General features: G+C 44.1%; 1 protein-coding gene across 1 annotated transcript in view; it reads left to right on the top strand.

Annotated features, from left to right (window-relative positions):
- Window positions 1–436: 436 nt before the first annotated feature.
- LOC126095381 (protein FAM98B-like) overlaps window positions 437–18,528 on the top strand; it is a 58,963-nt gene continuing 40,871 nt past the window's right edge. The window contains exon 1 of the mRNA XM_049910185.1: window positions 437–543. Within this exon, the coding sequence (XP_049766142.1) occupies window positions 437–543 (107 nt within the window). The remainder of the gene's footprint in view (window positions 544–18,528) is intronic.

The following is an 18,528-nucleotide window of genomic DNA, read 5'->3' on the forward strand; positions in this document are numbered from 1 at the left end:
GAGGGTTGGAAATAAATGTTTTTCCAGTGGAAAAATCATGGAACGTCGCTGGCCCACATGCAGTAACACAATAGGAACTAAGTCACGATATAAATTTATAGTTTTTAAGACAAGTATCACGCTTTTTGATAGGCGTATCAATTCATCGTCTTATACTAGGTTTTTGTCCTCATTAACGTAACTATTTAGACATCAGTAGACCCTTCGAATTTCTGTTGAAATACCAAAGACCGTTGAATAAAAGTCGCTATTAAAGTTCGGTGCTCAAAAATCCTCGAAGTAACTGGATTAATTCGACAAGTGTCAGGGAGCGCATTGTACGCGGCCTTAGGCTGACAGCATGTTCGCTTCGAGTCGCAGAAGGCAGAACTGCACAACTTTGGGTCTTCGACAATTCAACAGACATAGACATGCGAGGTAAACAACCAGTACGGCGATGAGAGAGGCTTGCTACCGGGGGAACCTGACCGGCTCAGGTGGACCACCACAACCATCTGCAGTCGCAGATTCTGTGGTACGAGATGACACCAACATGATATCAACGTAAACAATACACTCAAGGGACGTGGATATTGTCGATATGGCTGAATCAATTCCTCCAGTTGAGAAGCGCTCAAGGGGAGTTAACGATGACCGAGGCAGCATTCAGGAAATCTTAAAAACTACAAACTGCTGGAGGGATCCTTATGCCGAGCAGAAAGGACAACACCATCTCCATCAGTGAACGAAGACCAACGACAGAAAAATGTCGGTAGCATTGCAGAAAATTGTTTCAAAGGATATCATGCCTGCGTCTCTACTGTTCATGAAATCCGTGTGAAAAGAGAGGTGTATCATATGGCTATAGACCATTGCTGAATGTGTACCATCTTTCCAAACACGGCTTCAGATAGTAATAAAAAAATAGAGTGACAGAATTTCACAGGAAGAAGTAATTGCGCATATCAGCTACGTAGAGTATGAGCGATTCCTTAACACACACACACACACGCACGCACACACACACACACACACACACACACACATACACACAAAAAGCAAATATTGAGGAAACGCTGGAGGGCAGTGCGTCTCAGCCTGTCTACGTATACATCAGCATCTGCTTTCTTTTCTTCGATTCACCACGAATTCCTCCCCTGTGCCAACCTCTTGCAGCCTACGTTCTCAATTATTTGCTGGATATATTCCAGTCTCTGTCTTCCTCTACAGTTTTTACTCTCTACAGCTCCATCTAGTACCGTGGTAGTTATTCCCTGATGTCTTTAACACATGTCATGTCATCCTGTTCCTTTTTCTTCTCAGTATTTTCCCCATTTTTCTTTCCTCTCCAATTCTGCGTAGGCAGTCCTCATTCCTTACCTTATCAGTCCACCTAATTTTCAACATTCGTCTGTAACACCACATCTCAGATGCTTCGATTCTCTTCCGTTCCGTTTTTTCCACAGTCCATGTTTCACTATCATTCAGTTCTGAGCTCCAGACGTACATTCTCAGAAATTTATTCGTCAGATTGAGACCTATGTTTCATACGAATAGACTTCTCTTGGCCGGGAACGCCCTTTTTGCCAATGCTAGTCTGCTTTTGATGTCCTTCTTGCTCCGACCGTCATTGATTATTTTGCTGCCTAGGTAGTAGAATTCCTTAACTTCACCTACGTCGTGACCATCAATCATGGTTTTAAGTTTCTCGCTGTTCTCATTTGTGCTACTGCTCATTACTTTTGTCTTTCTTTGATTTACCCTTAATCCACATTCTGTACTCACTAGACTGTTCATTCCATTCAGCAGGTCATGTAATTCTTCCTCACTTTCACTGAGGGTAGCAATGTCATGGGCTAATCTTAACAGTGATATCCTTCCACCTCGAATTTTAATTCCCCTCTTGAGCCTTTCTTTTATTTTCATCATTGCTTCTTCGATGCATAGATTGAACAGTAGGTGTGAAAGACTACATTCCCATCTTACACTCTTTTTAATCCAAGCACTTCGTTCTTGGTTCTTGGTCTTCCTCTCATGTTATTTCCCCCCCCCCCCCCCCCCCCTGGCTCTTGTTCATGATGTACTTCACCCATCTCTCCCTACAGCTTATCCCTATTTCCCTGAGAAATTCGAACATCTTGCACCGTTTGACATTGTCGAACGCGTTTTATAGAACAACAAGTACTATGAAAGTCTCTTGATTTTTTTTAGTCCTACTTCTAATATCAGCAGCCGTGTTGCCTGTCTGGTGCCATTACCTTTCTTAAAGCCAAATTGATCGTCATCTAAAAGATCCCTAATTTTCTTTTCCATTCTTCTGTATATTATTATTATCAGCAACTTGGATACATGAGTTGTTAAATTGAGGGTGCGATAATCCTCGCATTTGTCAACTATTACAGTTTTCCGAAGTGTGTAGATGATATTTTTCCTAAAGTCAGATGGTATCTCGCCAGACTCATATATTCTACACACGAAGGTGAATAGTCCTTTTGTTGCAACGTTCCCAATGATTTTAGAAATTCTGATGGAATGTTACGTATCGCTTCTACCTTGTTTGATCTTAATTCCTCCAAAGCTCGTTTACTTTCTTATTCTGAGTCCCCTATCTCTTCTAAATCTACTCCTGTTTCTTCTTTTATCACATCAGACAAATCTTCCCCCTCGTAGAGGCCTTTAGTATACTGTTTTCACGTATCTGCTCTCTCCTCTGCACTTAACAGTGGAATTCCCGTTGCACTCTTAAAGTTACCATCCCTGCTTTCAACTTCAGGGAAGATTATTTTGACTTTCTTGTGTGCTGAGTCAGCCTTACCGACAATCATTTCTTTTTCGTTTTCTTCACATTTTTCACGCAGCCATTTCGTCTTTGCTTCCCTGCCCTTACTATCTATTTCATTCCTCAGTGATTTGTATTTCTGTATTCTTGAATTTCCCTGAACATTTTTGTACTTCCTTCTTTCAACGATCAACTGAATTATTTCTTCTATTACCCATAGTTTCTTTGCAGCTAGCTGCTTTGGTCCTACGTTTTTCTTTCCAACTTTTATAACTGCGCTTTTTAGTGATCTCCATCCGTCTTCAAGTGTACAACCCACTGAGCTGTTTTTTATTCCAGTATTTATAGCCTTAGAAAACTTTAAGCGTATCTCTTCATTCCTTAGTACTTCTGTATCCCACTTCTTTGCACATTGGTTCTTCATGACCAGCCTCTTAAACTACAGCCTGCTCTTCATTACTACTGCATTGTGATCTGAGTCTATACCTGTTGCTAGGTACGCCTTAGAATCCAATACCTGATTTCGGAATATCTGTCTAACCATGATGTAATCTAACTAAAATCTTCCAATGTCTCACGGCCTTTTCCAAGTATACCTCCCCCTCTTGGGACAGTCCTCAGCATCTGCTGTGCTGCCGAATAGGTCCTGTCACGCAGTGTCACAGAAACAAAAAGACGGCGATATGTTTCAGGAAAAGACAGTGCGCATTTTGTTATTTACTAAACAAAACAGTCTAGATCACATGATGACTGGTTTTGGCGGTGTCAGGCTGTCTTCAGACTTATAGCTAAAATACAAGAGGACTTTTGGCACCAGATGTGCATCGTTACAACTGAGTGTGATCTCCAAGTAACTTATGTCATAGCTTCAGGCTCGGCATGCACTGTTGGTCTATAATATACGACAGTTGGAACTTAAATAGTGGTAATTATTTATTCACAGCTCGTACAAAATAGATACGTGTTTCAAAGTTTTACTGACCTTCAAAGTAGTCACCAGCATTGTGTATGGCTTGTGGCCAGCGATGTGGAAGTCGTAGAATACTCTTAGCAGTGCCAGTTGTGTTGATAATTCGAGCGGCGCGGTCTATTGCGCGACGAATTTGTAGCAGTTCTGAAGCGAATGCCGTGAAGTGTTTCCTTCAGTTTAGAAATCGATTTGAACTTACGCGGGCTTAAGTCAGGGGAGTGCAGTAGGTGGTATAACACTTAGCAATCCCATCAGTCAAATAAATCAGCAACAGCTTCACTGTACGTGTTTGAACATTGTCCTGCAAAATGATGGTAAGGTCCTGCAGAAAGTGTCATCACTTCTGTCTCTAAGCTAGTCGGAGACTGTGTTCCAAAAATGAAGAGCTTAGAGACAGAAGTGATGACACTTTCTGCAGAAACTATAATTTTGCAGGCCAATGCTCAAGCACGTAGAGTGCAAGCTGTTACTGATTTGTTTGACTGATGGGGCTGCTAAGTGCTATACCACCTACTGCACTCCCCTGACTTAAGCCCTCGTGAGTTCAACTCGATTTCTAAACTGAATGAAATACTTCACGGCATTCGCTTCAGAATTGCTACGAATTCGTCGGTCAATAGACCGCGCCGCTCGAGCTGTCAACTCAACTGGCACTGCTAAGAGTATGTTACGACTTCCACATCGCTGGCAAGGGGTTATGCACATTGCTGGTGACTACTTTGAAGGTCAGTAAAATGGTTCAAATGGCTCTCAGCACTATGGGACTTAACTGCTGTGGTCATCAATCCCCTAGAACTTAGAACTACTTAAACCTAACTAACCTAAGGACATCACACACATCCATGCCCGAGGCAGGATTCGAACCTGCGACCGGAGCGGTCGTGCGGTTCCAGACTGTAGCGCCTAGAACCGCTCGACTACTCCGGCCGGCGAAGGTCAGTAAAACTTTGAAACACGTATCTCTTTTGTACGATCTGTAAATAAATAGTTGCCACTATTAAAGTTCCAACCTTCGTACTTATGCATGTGAGGAAGAAACTGACCTTGTTTGCATCCACTGATCACTAAGCTACGCGGCTAATTTTCGACAGTGTACAGAGTACTCTGATAGGTCAAAACATTCTGACCACTGATAGACTAAATTCCACTTGTAGGCACTGAAGGCACATGATCTACATCTACATCTACATCTACATTTATACTGCGCAAGCCACCCAACGGTGTGTGGCGGAGGGCACTTTACGTACCACTGTCATTACCTCCCTATTCTGTTCCAGTCGTGTATGGTTCGCGGGAAGAACGACTGTCTGAAAGCCTCCGTGCGCGCTCGAATCTCTCTAATTTTACATTCGTGATCTCCTCGGGAGGTATAAGTAGGGGGAAGCAATATATTCGATACCTCATCCAGAAACGCACCCTCTCGAAACCTGGCGAGCAAGCTACACCGCGATGCAGAGCGCCTCTCTTGCAGAGTCTGCCACTTGAGTTTGCTAAACATATCCGTAACGCTATCACGGTTACCAAATAACCTTGTGACGAAACACGCCGCTCTTCTTGATGATATGGTCAGAAAGGTAGGCCTATGCGTTGTATAACGGGTATAAGTGTAGATATTTTTGCGTGTGGTGCGTTAATATATACACACATCAGGGTGGCGGTTGGTTTTTTTCTGCACCGAACAGTCCTTCCACAAACACGTCACGAACTTTACGACCTAATGCCGTGCGAAGTGGGAGCGCGGTTTGAGGCGTCATGTGACGGACTACGCGGCCCCTCCCGCCGGGGGTTCGAGTCCTCCCTGCAACATGGATGTGTCTGTTGTTCAAGCGTAAGTTAATTTAAGTAGTGTGTAAGTCTTGGGACCGATGACCTAAAGAATTCACACACACACACACATACACACACACAAACACACACACACACACACAAACACACACACTTTACGACCTGATCTACATCTACATCCATACTCCGCAAGCCACCTGACGGTGTGTGGCGGAGGGTACCTTGAGTACCTCTATCGGTTCTCCCTTCTATTCCATTCCCGTATTGTTCGTGGAAAGAAGGATTGTCGGTATGCCTCTGTGTGGGCTCTAATCTCTCTGATTTTATCCTCATGGTCTCTTCGCGAGATATACGTAGGAGGGAGCAATATACTGCTTGACTCCTCGGTGAAGGTATGTTCTCGAAACTTCGACAAAAGCCCGTACCGAACTACTGAGCGTCTCTCCTGCAGAGTCTTCCACTGGAGTTTATCTATCATCTCCGTAACGCTTTCGCGATTACTAAATGATCCTGTAATGAAGCGCGCTGCTCTCCGTTGGATCTTCTCTATCTCTTGTATCAACCCTATCTGGTACGGATCCCACACTGGTGAGCAGTATTCAAGCAGTGGGCGAACAAGTGTACTGTAACCTACTTCGTTTGTTTTCGGACCGCATTTCCTTAGGATTCTTCCAATGAATCTCAGTCTGGCATCTGCTTTACCGACGATCAACTTTATATGATCATTCCATTTTAAATCACTCCTAATGCCTACTCCCAGATAATTTATGAAATTAACTGCTTCCAGTTGCTGACCAGCTATATTGTAGCTAAATGATAAAGGCTCTTTCTTTCTATGTATTCGCAGCACATTACACATGTCTACATTGAGATTCAATTGTCATTCCCTGCACCATGCGTCAATTCGCTGCAGATCCTCCTGCATTTCAGTACAATTTTCCATTGTTACAACCTCTCGATATACCACAGCATCATCCGCAAGAAGCCTCAGTGAACTTCCGATGTCATCCACAAGGTCATTTATGTATATTGTGAATAGCAACGGTGCTACGACACTCCCCTGCGGCACACCTGAAATCACTCTTACTTCGGAAGACTCCTCTCCACTGAGAATGACATGCTGCGTTCTGTTATCTAGGAACTCTTCAATCCAATCACACAATTGGTCTGATAGTCCACATGTTCTTACTTTGTTCATTAAACGACTGTGGGGAACTGTATCGAACGACTTGCGGAAGTCAAGAAACACGGCATCTACCTGGGAACCCGTGTCCATGGCCCTCTAAGTCTCGTGGACGAATAGCGCGAGCTGGGTTTCACACGACCGTCTTTTTCGAAACCCATGCTGATTCCTACAGAGTAGATTTCTAGTCTCCAGAAAAGTCATTATACTCGAACATAATACGTGTTCCAAAATTCTACAACTGATCGACGTTAGAGATATAGGTCTATAGTTCTGCACATCTGTTCGACGTCCCTTCATGAAAACGGAGATGACCTGTGCCCTTTTCCAATCCTTTGGAACGCTACTCTCTTCAAGAGACCTACGGTACACCGCTGCAAGAAGGGGGGCAAGTTCCTTCGCGTACTCTGTGTAAAATCGAACTGCATGGTCGTTAACTGTACCACTAAGCAGCCTGCGCCTGTCAGTAGAGACTAAACGTTTTGCATCCACAGATACTCACTTCAACAACTGACGTGCAGCCCGGGGGAAGGTAGGCATTAATGGCTTGCTCTTGCCATGTGTACTTGGAGGTATTACCCAACCTAAAAATGTACAACTAGTAATAGATATAATTATTAGTCTGAAAACGACGTAAATACTGATGTAATGCTGTTCAGTACAACTTCCTCAGTCACCAACAGAAATATTTGCATTTATACTCGTTACACCCTGAATAAGCGGAGCCGAAACAAAACGGAATCATTCTAGCAACGATTCAGGCTACAAATGGGGAAATCCAGTGACATAAGTGATTAAGACAAAGGGCTGGTGGGTGCCACCTGGGGGAAACCGCGAAGATGGTCGGCAGTTCCAGTGCTACAGTCGTGAGCGTCAACGACAAATGGTTCGAGGACAGTGAAACGGCGAGCATAGACAAGGTGTTCTACATTCTCGCCTCATCACGGAGCTAGCATGTCGGTGGCCTGCCAGCTCTGTGGAGCAGTGCAGGAGGCGATCTCTGGCAGGTATGAAGATAGAGTACAATGCTGGTGCAGGCACAAGTGTCTGGGCGCACACCGTTCGTCGCACATTATTCAACACGGTGCTCCGCAGAAGGCGACCTCTACGTGTTCACAACTTCACACATCAGCATCATCAGTTCATATAACAGTGGGGACCGTGCAACCAGGGAAACGTATCTACCGGTTAGATGAATCACGTTTCTGGTTACATCATGTCAGTGGTGGTGTACATAAATGCCATCATTTAGGCGAACAGATGCTCAAAACACGCCACGGACTCCAGCCGATTGTGGTTCAAATGGCTCTGAGCACTATGGGACTTAACATCTATGGTCATCAGTCCCCTAGAACTTGTTGTTGTTGTTGTGGTCTTCAGTCCTGAGACTGGTTTGATGCAGCTCTCCATGCTACTCTATCCTGTGCAAGCTTCTTCATCTCCCAGTATCTACTGCAACCTACATCCTTCTGAATCTGCTTAGTGTATTCATCTCTTGGTCTCCCTCTACGATTTTTACCCTCCACACTGCCCTCCAATGCTAAATTTGTGATCCCTTGATGCCTCAAAACATGTCCTACCAACCGATCCCTTCTTCTAGTCAAGTTGTGCCACAAACTTCTCTTCTCCCCAATCCTATTCAATACCTCCTCATTAGTTACGTGATCTACCCACTTTATCTTCAGCATTCTTCTGTAGCACCACATTTCGAAAGCTTCTATTCTCTTCTTGTCCAAACTAGTTATCGTCCATGTTTCACTTCCATACATGGCTACACTCCATACAAATACTTTCAGAAATGACTTCCTGACACTTAAATCTATACTCGATGTTAACAAATTTCTCTTCTTCAGAAACGCTTTCCTTGCCATTGCCAGTCTACATTTTATATCCTCTCTACTTCGACCATCATCGGTTATTTTACTCCCTAAATAGCAAAACTCCTTTACTACTTTAAGTGTCTCATTTCCTAATCTAATTCCCTCAGCATCACCCGACTTAATTTGACTACATTCCATTATCCTCGTTTTGCCTTTGTTGATGTTCATCTTATATCCTCCTTTCAAGACACTGTCCATTCCGTTCAACTGCTCTTCCAAGTCCTTTGCTGTCTCTGACAGAATTACAATGTCATCGGCGAACCTCAAAGTTTTTACTTCTTCTCCATGAATTTTAATACCTACTCCGAAATTTTCTTTTGTTTCCTTTACTGCTTGCTCAATACACAGATTGAATAACATCGGGGAGAGGCTACAACCCTGTCTTACTCCTTTCCCAACCACTGCTTCCCTTTCATGTCCCTCAACTCTTATAACTGCCATCTGGTTTCTGTACAAACTGTAAATAGCCTTTCGCTCCCTGTATTTTACCCCTGCCACCTTCAGAATCTGAAAGAGAGTATTCCAGTTAACATTGTCAAAAGCTTTCTCTAAGTCTACAAATGCTAGAAACGTAGGTTTGCCTTTTCTTAATCTTTCTTCTAAGATAAGTCGTAAGGTCAGTATTGCCTCACGTGTTCCAACATTTCTACGGAATCCAAACTGATCTTCCCCGAGGTCGGCTTCTACCAGTTTTTCCATTCGTCTGTAAAGAATTCGCGTTAGTATTTTGCAGCTGTGACTTATTAAACTGATAGTTCGGTAATTTTCACATCTGTCAACACCTGCTTTCTTTGGGATTGGTATTATTATATTCTTCTTGAAGTCTGAGGGTATTTCTCCTGTCTCATACATCGTGCTCACCAGATGGTAGAGTTTTGTCATGGCTGGCTCTCCCGAGGCCATCAGTAGTTCAAATGGAATGTTGTCTACTTCCGGGGCCTTGTTTCGACTCAGGTCTTTCAGTGCCCTAGAACTTAGAACTACCTAAACCTAACTAAGGACATCACACACATCCATGCCCGAGGCAGGATTCGAACCCGCGACCGTAGCGGTCACGCGGTTCCAGATTGAAGCGCCTAGAACCGCACGGCCACGCCGGCCGGACCAGCCGATGATCCGTGGGCCTTCATGGGAGATGTGGTAGTAGTCGAAGGCAGCATGAAACTATGGGCTACATAAATATTCTTCCGGACCACCTGCATCCCTCGATGCTTGATGTCTTCTGCGACAGGTATGGCTTCTTCCAGCGAGATAACTGTCCGTGTTACAAAGCCAGAATCGTGCTGCTGTAGTTTTGTGGAATATGATGCTGAACTCACATTGATGTCTTGCACACCTAATTTGTCTGATCGCTGATCTGAACGTAATGGAACACATTTGGCACACCGTCGGGCACCAGCGCTTCGGCCACAGACCATCGGCCCATAGTTTACGAGAATTGCTTGACCTTTACGTAGTCATCTGATGCCGCATACGTCCGGAAATCCGCCAAGGACTTGTGAATCCATGGCATGCAGAATCGGAGGAGAAGAGTGGAGATTAGTGTTTAATGTCCCGTCGACAACGGGGTCATTACAGACGGAGCAGAAGCTCGGATCAGGGAAGGGTGGGGATGGAAATCGGCCGTGCCCTTTCAAAGGAACCATCATGGCGTATGTGCGAAGCCATTTAAGGAAATCGCGGAAAACCTAAATCGGGATGGCTGCCCCGGGTTTGAACCGTCGTCCTCCCGAATGCCAGTCCAGTGTGCTAATTACTGCGCCACCTCGCTCAGTACACAGTGTCGCTACGTATTGTGTTCCAATCATCAGTACACAGGGCGTCCTGGAGGAATGGTCAGTATTCAGGATTATGAAAGGAACGCTCATTTGAAGCGAAAAACTTCATGTGGGTGTACGCCCTATTCCGAGTGGTTTCCGAGGTAGAACACCTTTAATGCACATATGTTTTTGGGCTAGTGTCGCGCACGTACGTGTCTTACCTGCTCTGCCCCCCTCCCCCCCCCCTCCCCCAGCCTCCTAGACGTTTTGTTGTAGCCCAACCTATTTGCTCGGGATGTTTTTCTGCCATTAAAATAGCGCGTTGAACGCGCAGCTGTCCTTGGTGTGTTGAGAGTGAAGTAGTGCGAGAGATTAAGACTGTATCAGAGAGAAGAAATAGTTAACTGTGTTTGTACACGCGATGGTCAAAACGCCACACACTTTTACTAATAAAGAGTATGCAGATAGGCTTCTGACAATGTACTGAAAAATGCAGAAAATAAATAGCAATGTACATGAAATGTGTTCTACCTCCGCCACCTTTCAGAACAGGGCGTATGTTCGTATGAAAGTTTTTGCTTCAAATGGTCGTTCGTGTCATATCCCTGAATATTGACCATTCCGGTTGGGACACCACATACGTATATATTGTTTCGTTATTCTATGAGCGCATTGTGACTATGAGAGTAAGAATATATTATCAATATTTTAGCGGTTGTTTGAAATTCCCTGAGAAAGCTGGAGACTTTAAATGAACTGTCGCCTCTGCATAAACCGTCCTGGGACCAATGGTAACAGTTACATGTTCCATAGATCATTTGAACTATTTTTTTATGGAACTGGTATTTATCTGTCCTACTCATGCGACTATACTTAAAAATTACGTCGCTTTTTAGTTACAAACTATCGCTTTTTAAATAAAAAATCGTCTATGGAATGGAAGAAGTTGTCCAGAAGAAGTAAATATATGTTACATTTAAAACCTGTCTTACATTTTACGTTACTCCACAAATGATCAAAAATATTTGTTAATGGATACCGAACTCGTTTCTGAGCCACTGACGGCTTTAATAATAGATAAGAATGTCATTTTTTCTTCTAGCGACTGTAATCTACCCACTCCTTACTAGTTGCCGCTGTTGTTCCCCAATTTGCAAATTTTTTTCGGAAGCTTTGACAGGAAGCTTTTTAAAGTTTACAATAAAGTTTTTAGTTTATTTATAATTTCTTGTAGAATCGTCTCCAGTTCTTCTTGTCTAGGGGTCTGATTCTTGAAGCTGAAATTCTCACATTTTAGGTTCTCATGGGTCAATTGATCTCAATAATTTTGATGAATGTCGTTGAAAATTTTTGTTTTTACTTAATTTATTTTGTCGCATTTTAATATATCACACAGTCTTTTGAATTTCCACGTTAACAAAACCGAAATTACATTGTTCTTCCAAAACACAAAAATACGACCGATCACATCAGAGGCATGTTCACTACTATTTCACTCTGTGGTAATAACTATATTCCAAAGAGTTTCAAAATGGTTCAGATGGCTCTGAGCACTATGGGACTTGACATCTGTGGTCATCAGTCTCTTAGAACTACTTAAACCAAACTAACCTAAGGACATCACACACATCCATGTCCGTAGCAGGACTCGAACATGCGACCGTAGCGGTCGCGCGGTTCCAGACGGAAGGGCCTAGAACCGCTCGGCCACAACGGCGGGCTCCAAAGAGTTTACAATTTTTCTTGACAAATGAACTTCTGTTAAGTTCTATTATTGTTTCATAAATGACTCCAGAAGTAAACATAATAAACAGTACTAGATTGCGTAATTAATAATAGAAGTTTTAAGTGTGCCAGATATTTCGTAATTTCAAATGCTTCTAAAAAAAATTATCTGTACGTTCAGAGCTAGTACATATCGATTGTAAGAACGAAAATAAAGTAATTCGTTTTCATAAATTTTAGCTTAAAACATAACATATTGTGTATAAAATTCTATCAAATTTTTCAGAAAATCAGTCGAGATAATATTGACCTGCCCAAAAGTCGAAAGATATTACTGATATCGACTACTACTGTTGAAGAAAAGTAATGCTAGAGGAAGATGTCCGCTTACACGATGTATGTATGAACATAACAATTCGTGTTAAATCTTGATGAATTCAAAATTACGAATTCATTATTGGATGTATATATCGTCAAAATGCATAATTCTTTGAAGAGTGCGAGTGAACACCACATATTATTCTTACTGCAATTAATACTTTCGTTTAAGTGATGAATTACCGAAGAAAATTATTTCATAAGGTATTATCTTGTGCAAATATGCATACTGTGTTAGGAGGATGATACGTTTGTTTCCAAGACTAACAATTACATGAATAGCAAAGGTAGTTGAACTCAATTGTTTGAGCAGCTTAGTAATATGCTTCTTCCAGCTCAAGTTTTCGTCAATATCTACACCCAAAAACTTAGAATATTCTATCTTGTTTACTGAGCCCTGTTCATGTGCTACACCAACTGCGGGTACGACTCTATTTGTTGTATAGAACTGAGTATAGTGTGTTTTCTTAAATTTTATGGACAGCTCATTTTCAGAGAACCACTTAACAATTCTTCGAAAAACATCATTAAAATTTCTTCTGTTACCTTCTCTGCAGTGAGATTTATTATAAGACTAGTATCGTCTGCAACAATTACGGATCAACTTGATGAGGGTTAAGTGGAAGGTTATTCACTTGTATAAGTAATAGGAGTAGACCTAAAACTAAGCCCTGTGGGGCTAACTTCAGAGCTTCGCAACGCACCGGAGTCTCTAATCGAGTTTATTTACAGTTCTCTCCTCCTCACCGTTTTTCCAGGATGATGCACATAATGCGTGGTATGAAGTTCGTTTCAGCCAGACGCGCACTTTTTCAGGTTACAATTTTGGCGGACGTTGTCCCACGTGCACCGCAGGCCGGCGCCCGCCCCTCGCCGCAGGGCTTCGCTTACCGCTGATAGTCGGTCAGAGATCTGCCTAGGGCTTCGCCCCGCCTGCGATGCCGTTACGACTTCACCGGACAGCGCTTTGTATTCCAAAGCTGGCGTTTGCGTTTACGAGTAGACGCTGGTTTAAGCATTCTGAAAAAGCTGCACCATCAGCTGTACAATTGCATATTTATTCTCTAACGGTTTCGGTTATAACAAACATTTTCGCAGGAGAATAACAATGTACATCAATGGATCAAAAACACATTTTCGTTAAATACGGCACAACCAAATGCAGAACGTAAATAACTGTCATAAGAGTCTGTCGAACATAATCCATATTGACGTACCGTGCATTGGCATAGTTATAGTTGTGTGAACCGGCATTTGATGGGAACTTCACACATTGACTAAGTGTGAAGCCCTCAACCAGTGTACTTTACTGTAATTGTGTTAATGCACATCATGTTTATGTGGATTGTAAAGGTGTCAAACGCCTTCCAAAAGTCTACAACCACGGGATCAGCCTGAGCGATGAAGTCTACAGCACGGTGGATCTCATGGAGGAAGAAACCGAACTGAGCAAGACCTCGGTTTACGGAATCTATGTTGATTTTTACAGATGATATTTTCGTTCTCCAAAACCGTTATAACTTAATACGTGAGCATGTAATACACTCATGCTCATAAATTAAGGATAATTGCAGAATGTGGTTCAAATGTCTCTGAGCACTGTGGGACTTAACGTCTGAGGTCATCAGTCCCCCGGTACTTAGAACTACTTAAACCTAACTAACATCGGAAGTTCACTGAGGCTTTTTGCAGATGATGCTGTGGTGTACCGAGAGGTTGTAACACTGGAAAATTGTACTGAAATGCAGGAGGATCTGCAGCGAATTGACGCATGGTGCAGGGAATGGCAATTGAATCTCAATGTAGACAAGTGTAATGTGCTGCGAATATACAGAAAGATAGATCATTTATCATTTAGCTACAAAATAGCAGGTCAGCAACTGGAAGCAGTTAATACCATAAATTATCTGGGAGTACGCATTAGGAGTGATTTAAAATGGAATGATCATATAATGTTGATCGTCGGTAAAGCAGATGCCAGACTGAGATTCATTGGAAGAATCCTAAGGAAATGCAATCCGGCAAACAAAGGAAGTAGGTTACAGTAAGCTTGTTCGCCCACTGCTTGAATACTGCTCAGCAGTGTGGGATCCGTACCAGATAGGGTTGATAGAAGAGATAGAGAAGATCCAACGGAGAGCAGCGCGCTTCGTTACAGGATCATTTAGTAATCGCGAAAGCGTTACGGAGATGATAGATAAACTCCAGTGGAAGACTATGCAGGAGAGACGCTCAGTAGCTCGGTACGGGCTTTTATTGAAGTTTCGAGAACATACCTTCACCGAAGAGTCAAGCAGTATATTGCTACCTCCTACGTATATCTCGCGAAGAGACCATGAGGATAAAATCAGAGAGATTAGAGCCCACACAGAGGCATACCGACAATCCTTCTTTCCACGAACAATACGAGACTGGAATAGAAGGGAGAACCGATAGAGGTACTGAAGGTACCCTCCGCCACACACCGTCAGGTGGCTTGCGGAGTATGGACGTAGATGTAGATGTAGACGTAGATGTAGAACCTAAGTACATTACACACATCCATGCCCGAGGCAGGATTCGAGCTGCGACCGTATCGGTCGTGCGGTTCCAGACTGAAGCGCCTAGAACCGCTCGCCTACAGCGGCCGGCGCAGAATGTGGTGCCACTCAACGTGGCACTACACAAAACTGGCGCTAATAGCATAGGCACGTAGGAAACACAGACTACACAGATCTGTAAGTCCGCGGTATTGGTGATAAGTTGAGAAAAACCGTCCCGAAACACATGTGCTACAAAACGCCACTGTTTCCTGCGCATGTACCCCAACATCAACTTGGGATATGATCACCATGCACAGGTACACAGGCCGCACAACGGGTTGGCATACACTGGATCAGGTGGTCGAGCAGTTGTTGGGGTATAGCCTCCCATTCTTTCACCAGTGCCCGTCGGAGCTCCTGAAGTGTCGTTGGGGTTAGAAGTCTTGCAGCGATACGTCGACTGAGAGCATCCCAGACGTGCTCGACGGGGTGTAGGTCTGGAGAACAGGCAGGCCACTCCATTCGCCAGATATCTTCTGTTTCAAGGTACTCCTCCACGATGGCAGCTCGGTGGGGCCGTGCGTTATCATCCATCAGGAGGAAGGTGGGACCCACAGCATCCCTGAAAAGGCGGACATACTGGTGCAAAATGACGTTCCGATACACCTGACCTGTTACAGTTACTCTGTCAAAGACATGCAGGGGTGTACGCGCACCAATCATAATCCCACCCCACACCTACAAACCACGACCTCCATACAGTTCCCTTTCAAGGACATTAAGGGGTTGGTATCTGGTTCCTGGTTCACGCCGAATGAAAACCCTGCGAGAATCACTATACCTGGACTCGTCCGTGAACATAACGTGGGACCACTGTTCCAATGACCGTATAGTGTGTTCTTGACACCAGGCTTTACGGGCTCTCCTGTGACCAGGGGCCAGTGGAATGCACCTTGCTGGTCTCTGGGCGAATAAACCGCGTCTGTTCAGTCGCGACAACCGTTCCAGTGGCCGCGGTAAGGTCCTGAGCAAGGCTACCTGCAGTACTCCGTGGTCGTCTGCGGGCAGTGATGGTGATATATCGGTCTTCTTGTGGTGGTGTACACTGTGGACGTCCCGTACTGTAGCGCCTGGACACGTTTCATGTCTGCTGGAATCGTTACCACAATCTAGAGATCACATATTGTGGCACACGGAGGGCCCGTGCTACGACCTGCTGTGTTTGACCAGCCTCCAGGTGCCCTAGTATTCTACCCCTCATAAAGTCATCAATATGTGTTTTTTGAGCCATTTTCAACACACAGTCACCATTAGCACGTCTGAAAATGTCTGCACACTTACTCGCTGCACCGTACTCTGACATGCACCAACAAACCTCTGCGTATGTGGACCCCTGCCAGCGCCACCGTGCGACGACCGCAGGTCAAATGCACCGCATGGTCATACCCCGAGGTGACTTAAACCCACAAACCGCCCACCAGAGCGTTGTTTCACCTTGTATCAGCATTATCCTTAATTTATGAGCATGAGTGTATGTTCCATAATTCTGCAACATACTGACGTCAGCGATATAGTTCTATAATCAGGCGCATCTGTCCTACGACGCTTCTTCAAACGAGAATTACACCTGCACTTTTTACCACTCAGTAGGTACCCTTAGCTGCTCAGCGACCTACGATAAACTGCTAGTACGATGCTGCAAACAACAGGCGTAATACACAGTGCCTTAACGACTGCGCTACCTAGCTCGGAAACTGGCGTTCAGTCTGTAGTGCCTCTCAGTACACAAAAGTTGTCATGTGATAAACGTGCCTTGCTGAGCAAGCCAGATGCTGACGAGACACCCTGAACTGCCCCCAGCCGTCCAGAATATCGGCTGCTACGGAGTGAGGCGTGACCCGTTTATTCAGATTTCATACAATATCACGATAGCGCTCCCTCAGTTACTCGTTAATATGCTGCAGCAAGCGGTTTGTATCCTCGCGGAGGGACTGCTGAATTATGCATCCGGCCCTCTGATATAAGCAACCCTGAGCCCTTGTCACGGCTCACATCGGCCCCGCAAACTCTGTTGTGAACACTCGAAAATATGACGAGCTCTCTAAAGTTAATCAATCTGCCAGCCTTCATGAATATTTCATCCCCCTGGCGTTTCTTAAATGTCGAAACTGAATGTTTGGAACCCGAATGCGACAGGAAAACAACAGAGTGTATAACGGCGCGTACATAGCAATTTTTTCAGCTGATTTACCAATTATAATCAAGATGTACTCTAGAGCCGGCCGAGGTGGCCGAGCGGTTCTAGGCGGTACAGTCTGTAGCCACGCGACCTCTACGGTCGCAGGTTTGAATCCTGCCTCGGGCATGGATGTGTGTGATTTCCTTAGGCTAGTTAGGTTTAAGTAGTTCTAAGCTCTAGGGGACTGATGACCTCAGAAGTTAAGTCCCATAGTGCTCAGAGCCATTTGAACCATTTGTAGAGGCTAGAGGTGACCTACGTATGCCTCAATCTATTCTTAGCTGTCGTTTTACATACGGAGATCAGGCATATGCACGTTCCGTCTTTGCAAAATTTGTATCAATCGTTTTCTTGGTCGACCTAAATCTCTTCTTCCTTCTGTTTCCAATTTGTTTCCATCTCTTTCTGTACTCAGTTATTTTCTCATTGACAGCACACAGATTCATCTCATTTCGGACATCTATATTGTTTGTTAAATCTCTTTTTGTCCAGTTTTTATTCTCCTCAATAATTCATCTGTTCTGCTTGTATCTAGCTCTCATCTTTCGCCTCGCGGGATTAGCCGAGCGTTCTAAGACGCTGCAGCCACGGACTGTGCCGCTGGTCCAGGCAGAGGTTCGACTCCTCCCTCGGGCATGGATGTGTGTGTTTGTCCTTAGCATAATTTAGGTTAAGTAGTGTGTAAGCTTAGGGACTGATGACCTTAGCAGTTAAGTCCCATAAGATTTCACACACACACATTTCTCATCTTTCTTTTTATTTATCCAACTCTCGCCTCCATACAACAGTAGTGCTATCGCATTATGGTTTCATGAAATTTATTTTTGTACCTTTTCGGGTTTTGTGCTTAAGCACTCTGTTTATTATTCTACATATTGTCTGAAATTTTTGCAGCTTTTCGTCTATATTATTATCATAATCATGGCTAGTGTCGCAATCCAAATATCTAACACGATGCACGTTCTGGTACTTGTATGTTTCTTATTATTTCGACAGTAGCAAAAATGGTTCAAATGGCTCTGAGCACTATGAGACTTAACATCTATGGTCATCAGTCCCCTAGAACTTAGAACTACCTAAACCTAACTAACCTAAGGACACCACACAACACCCAGTCATCACGAGGCAGAGAAAATCCCTGACCCCGCCGGGAATCGAACCCGGGAACCCGGGCGTGGGAAGCGAGAACGCTACCGCACGACCACGGGCTGCGGGCACGACAGTAGTAGGTATTTACCTTACCAACAGCCTGGCGGAAGTGGTAACACCGCTTCCCCTCCGGGCTTGGCTGGCACGTGGGTGGGTGACCGTCTAGGTTTATCGAGAGC

Source organism: Schistocerca cancellata, chromosome 8, assembly GCF_023864275.1.
Source record: "Schistocerca cancellata isolate TAMUIC-IGC-003103 chromosome 8, iqSchCanc2.1, whole genome shotgun sequence".
In the NCBI taxonomy this organism is placed as follows: domain Eukaryota; kingdom Metazoa; phylum Arthropoda; class Insecta; order Orthoptera; family Acrididae; genus Schistocerca; species Schistocerca cancellata.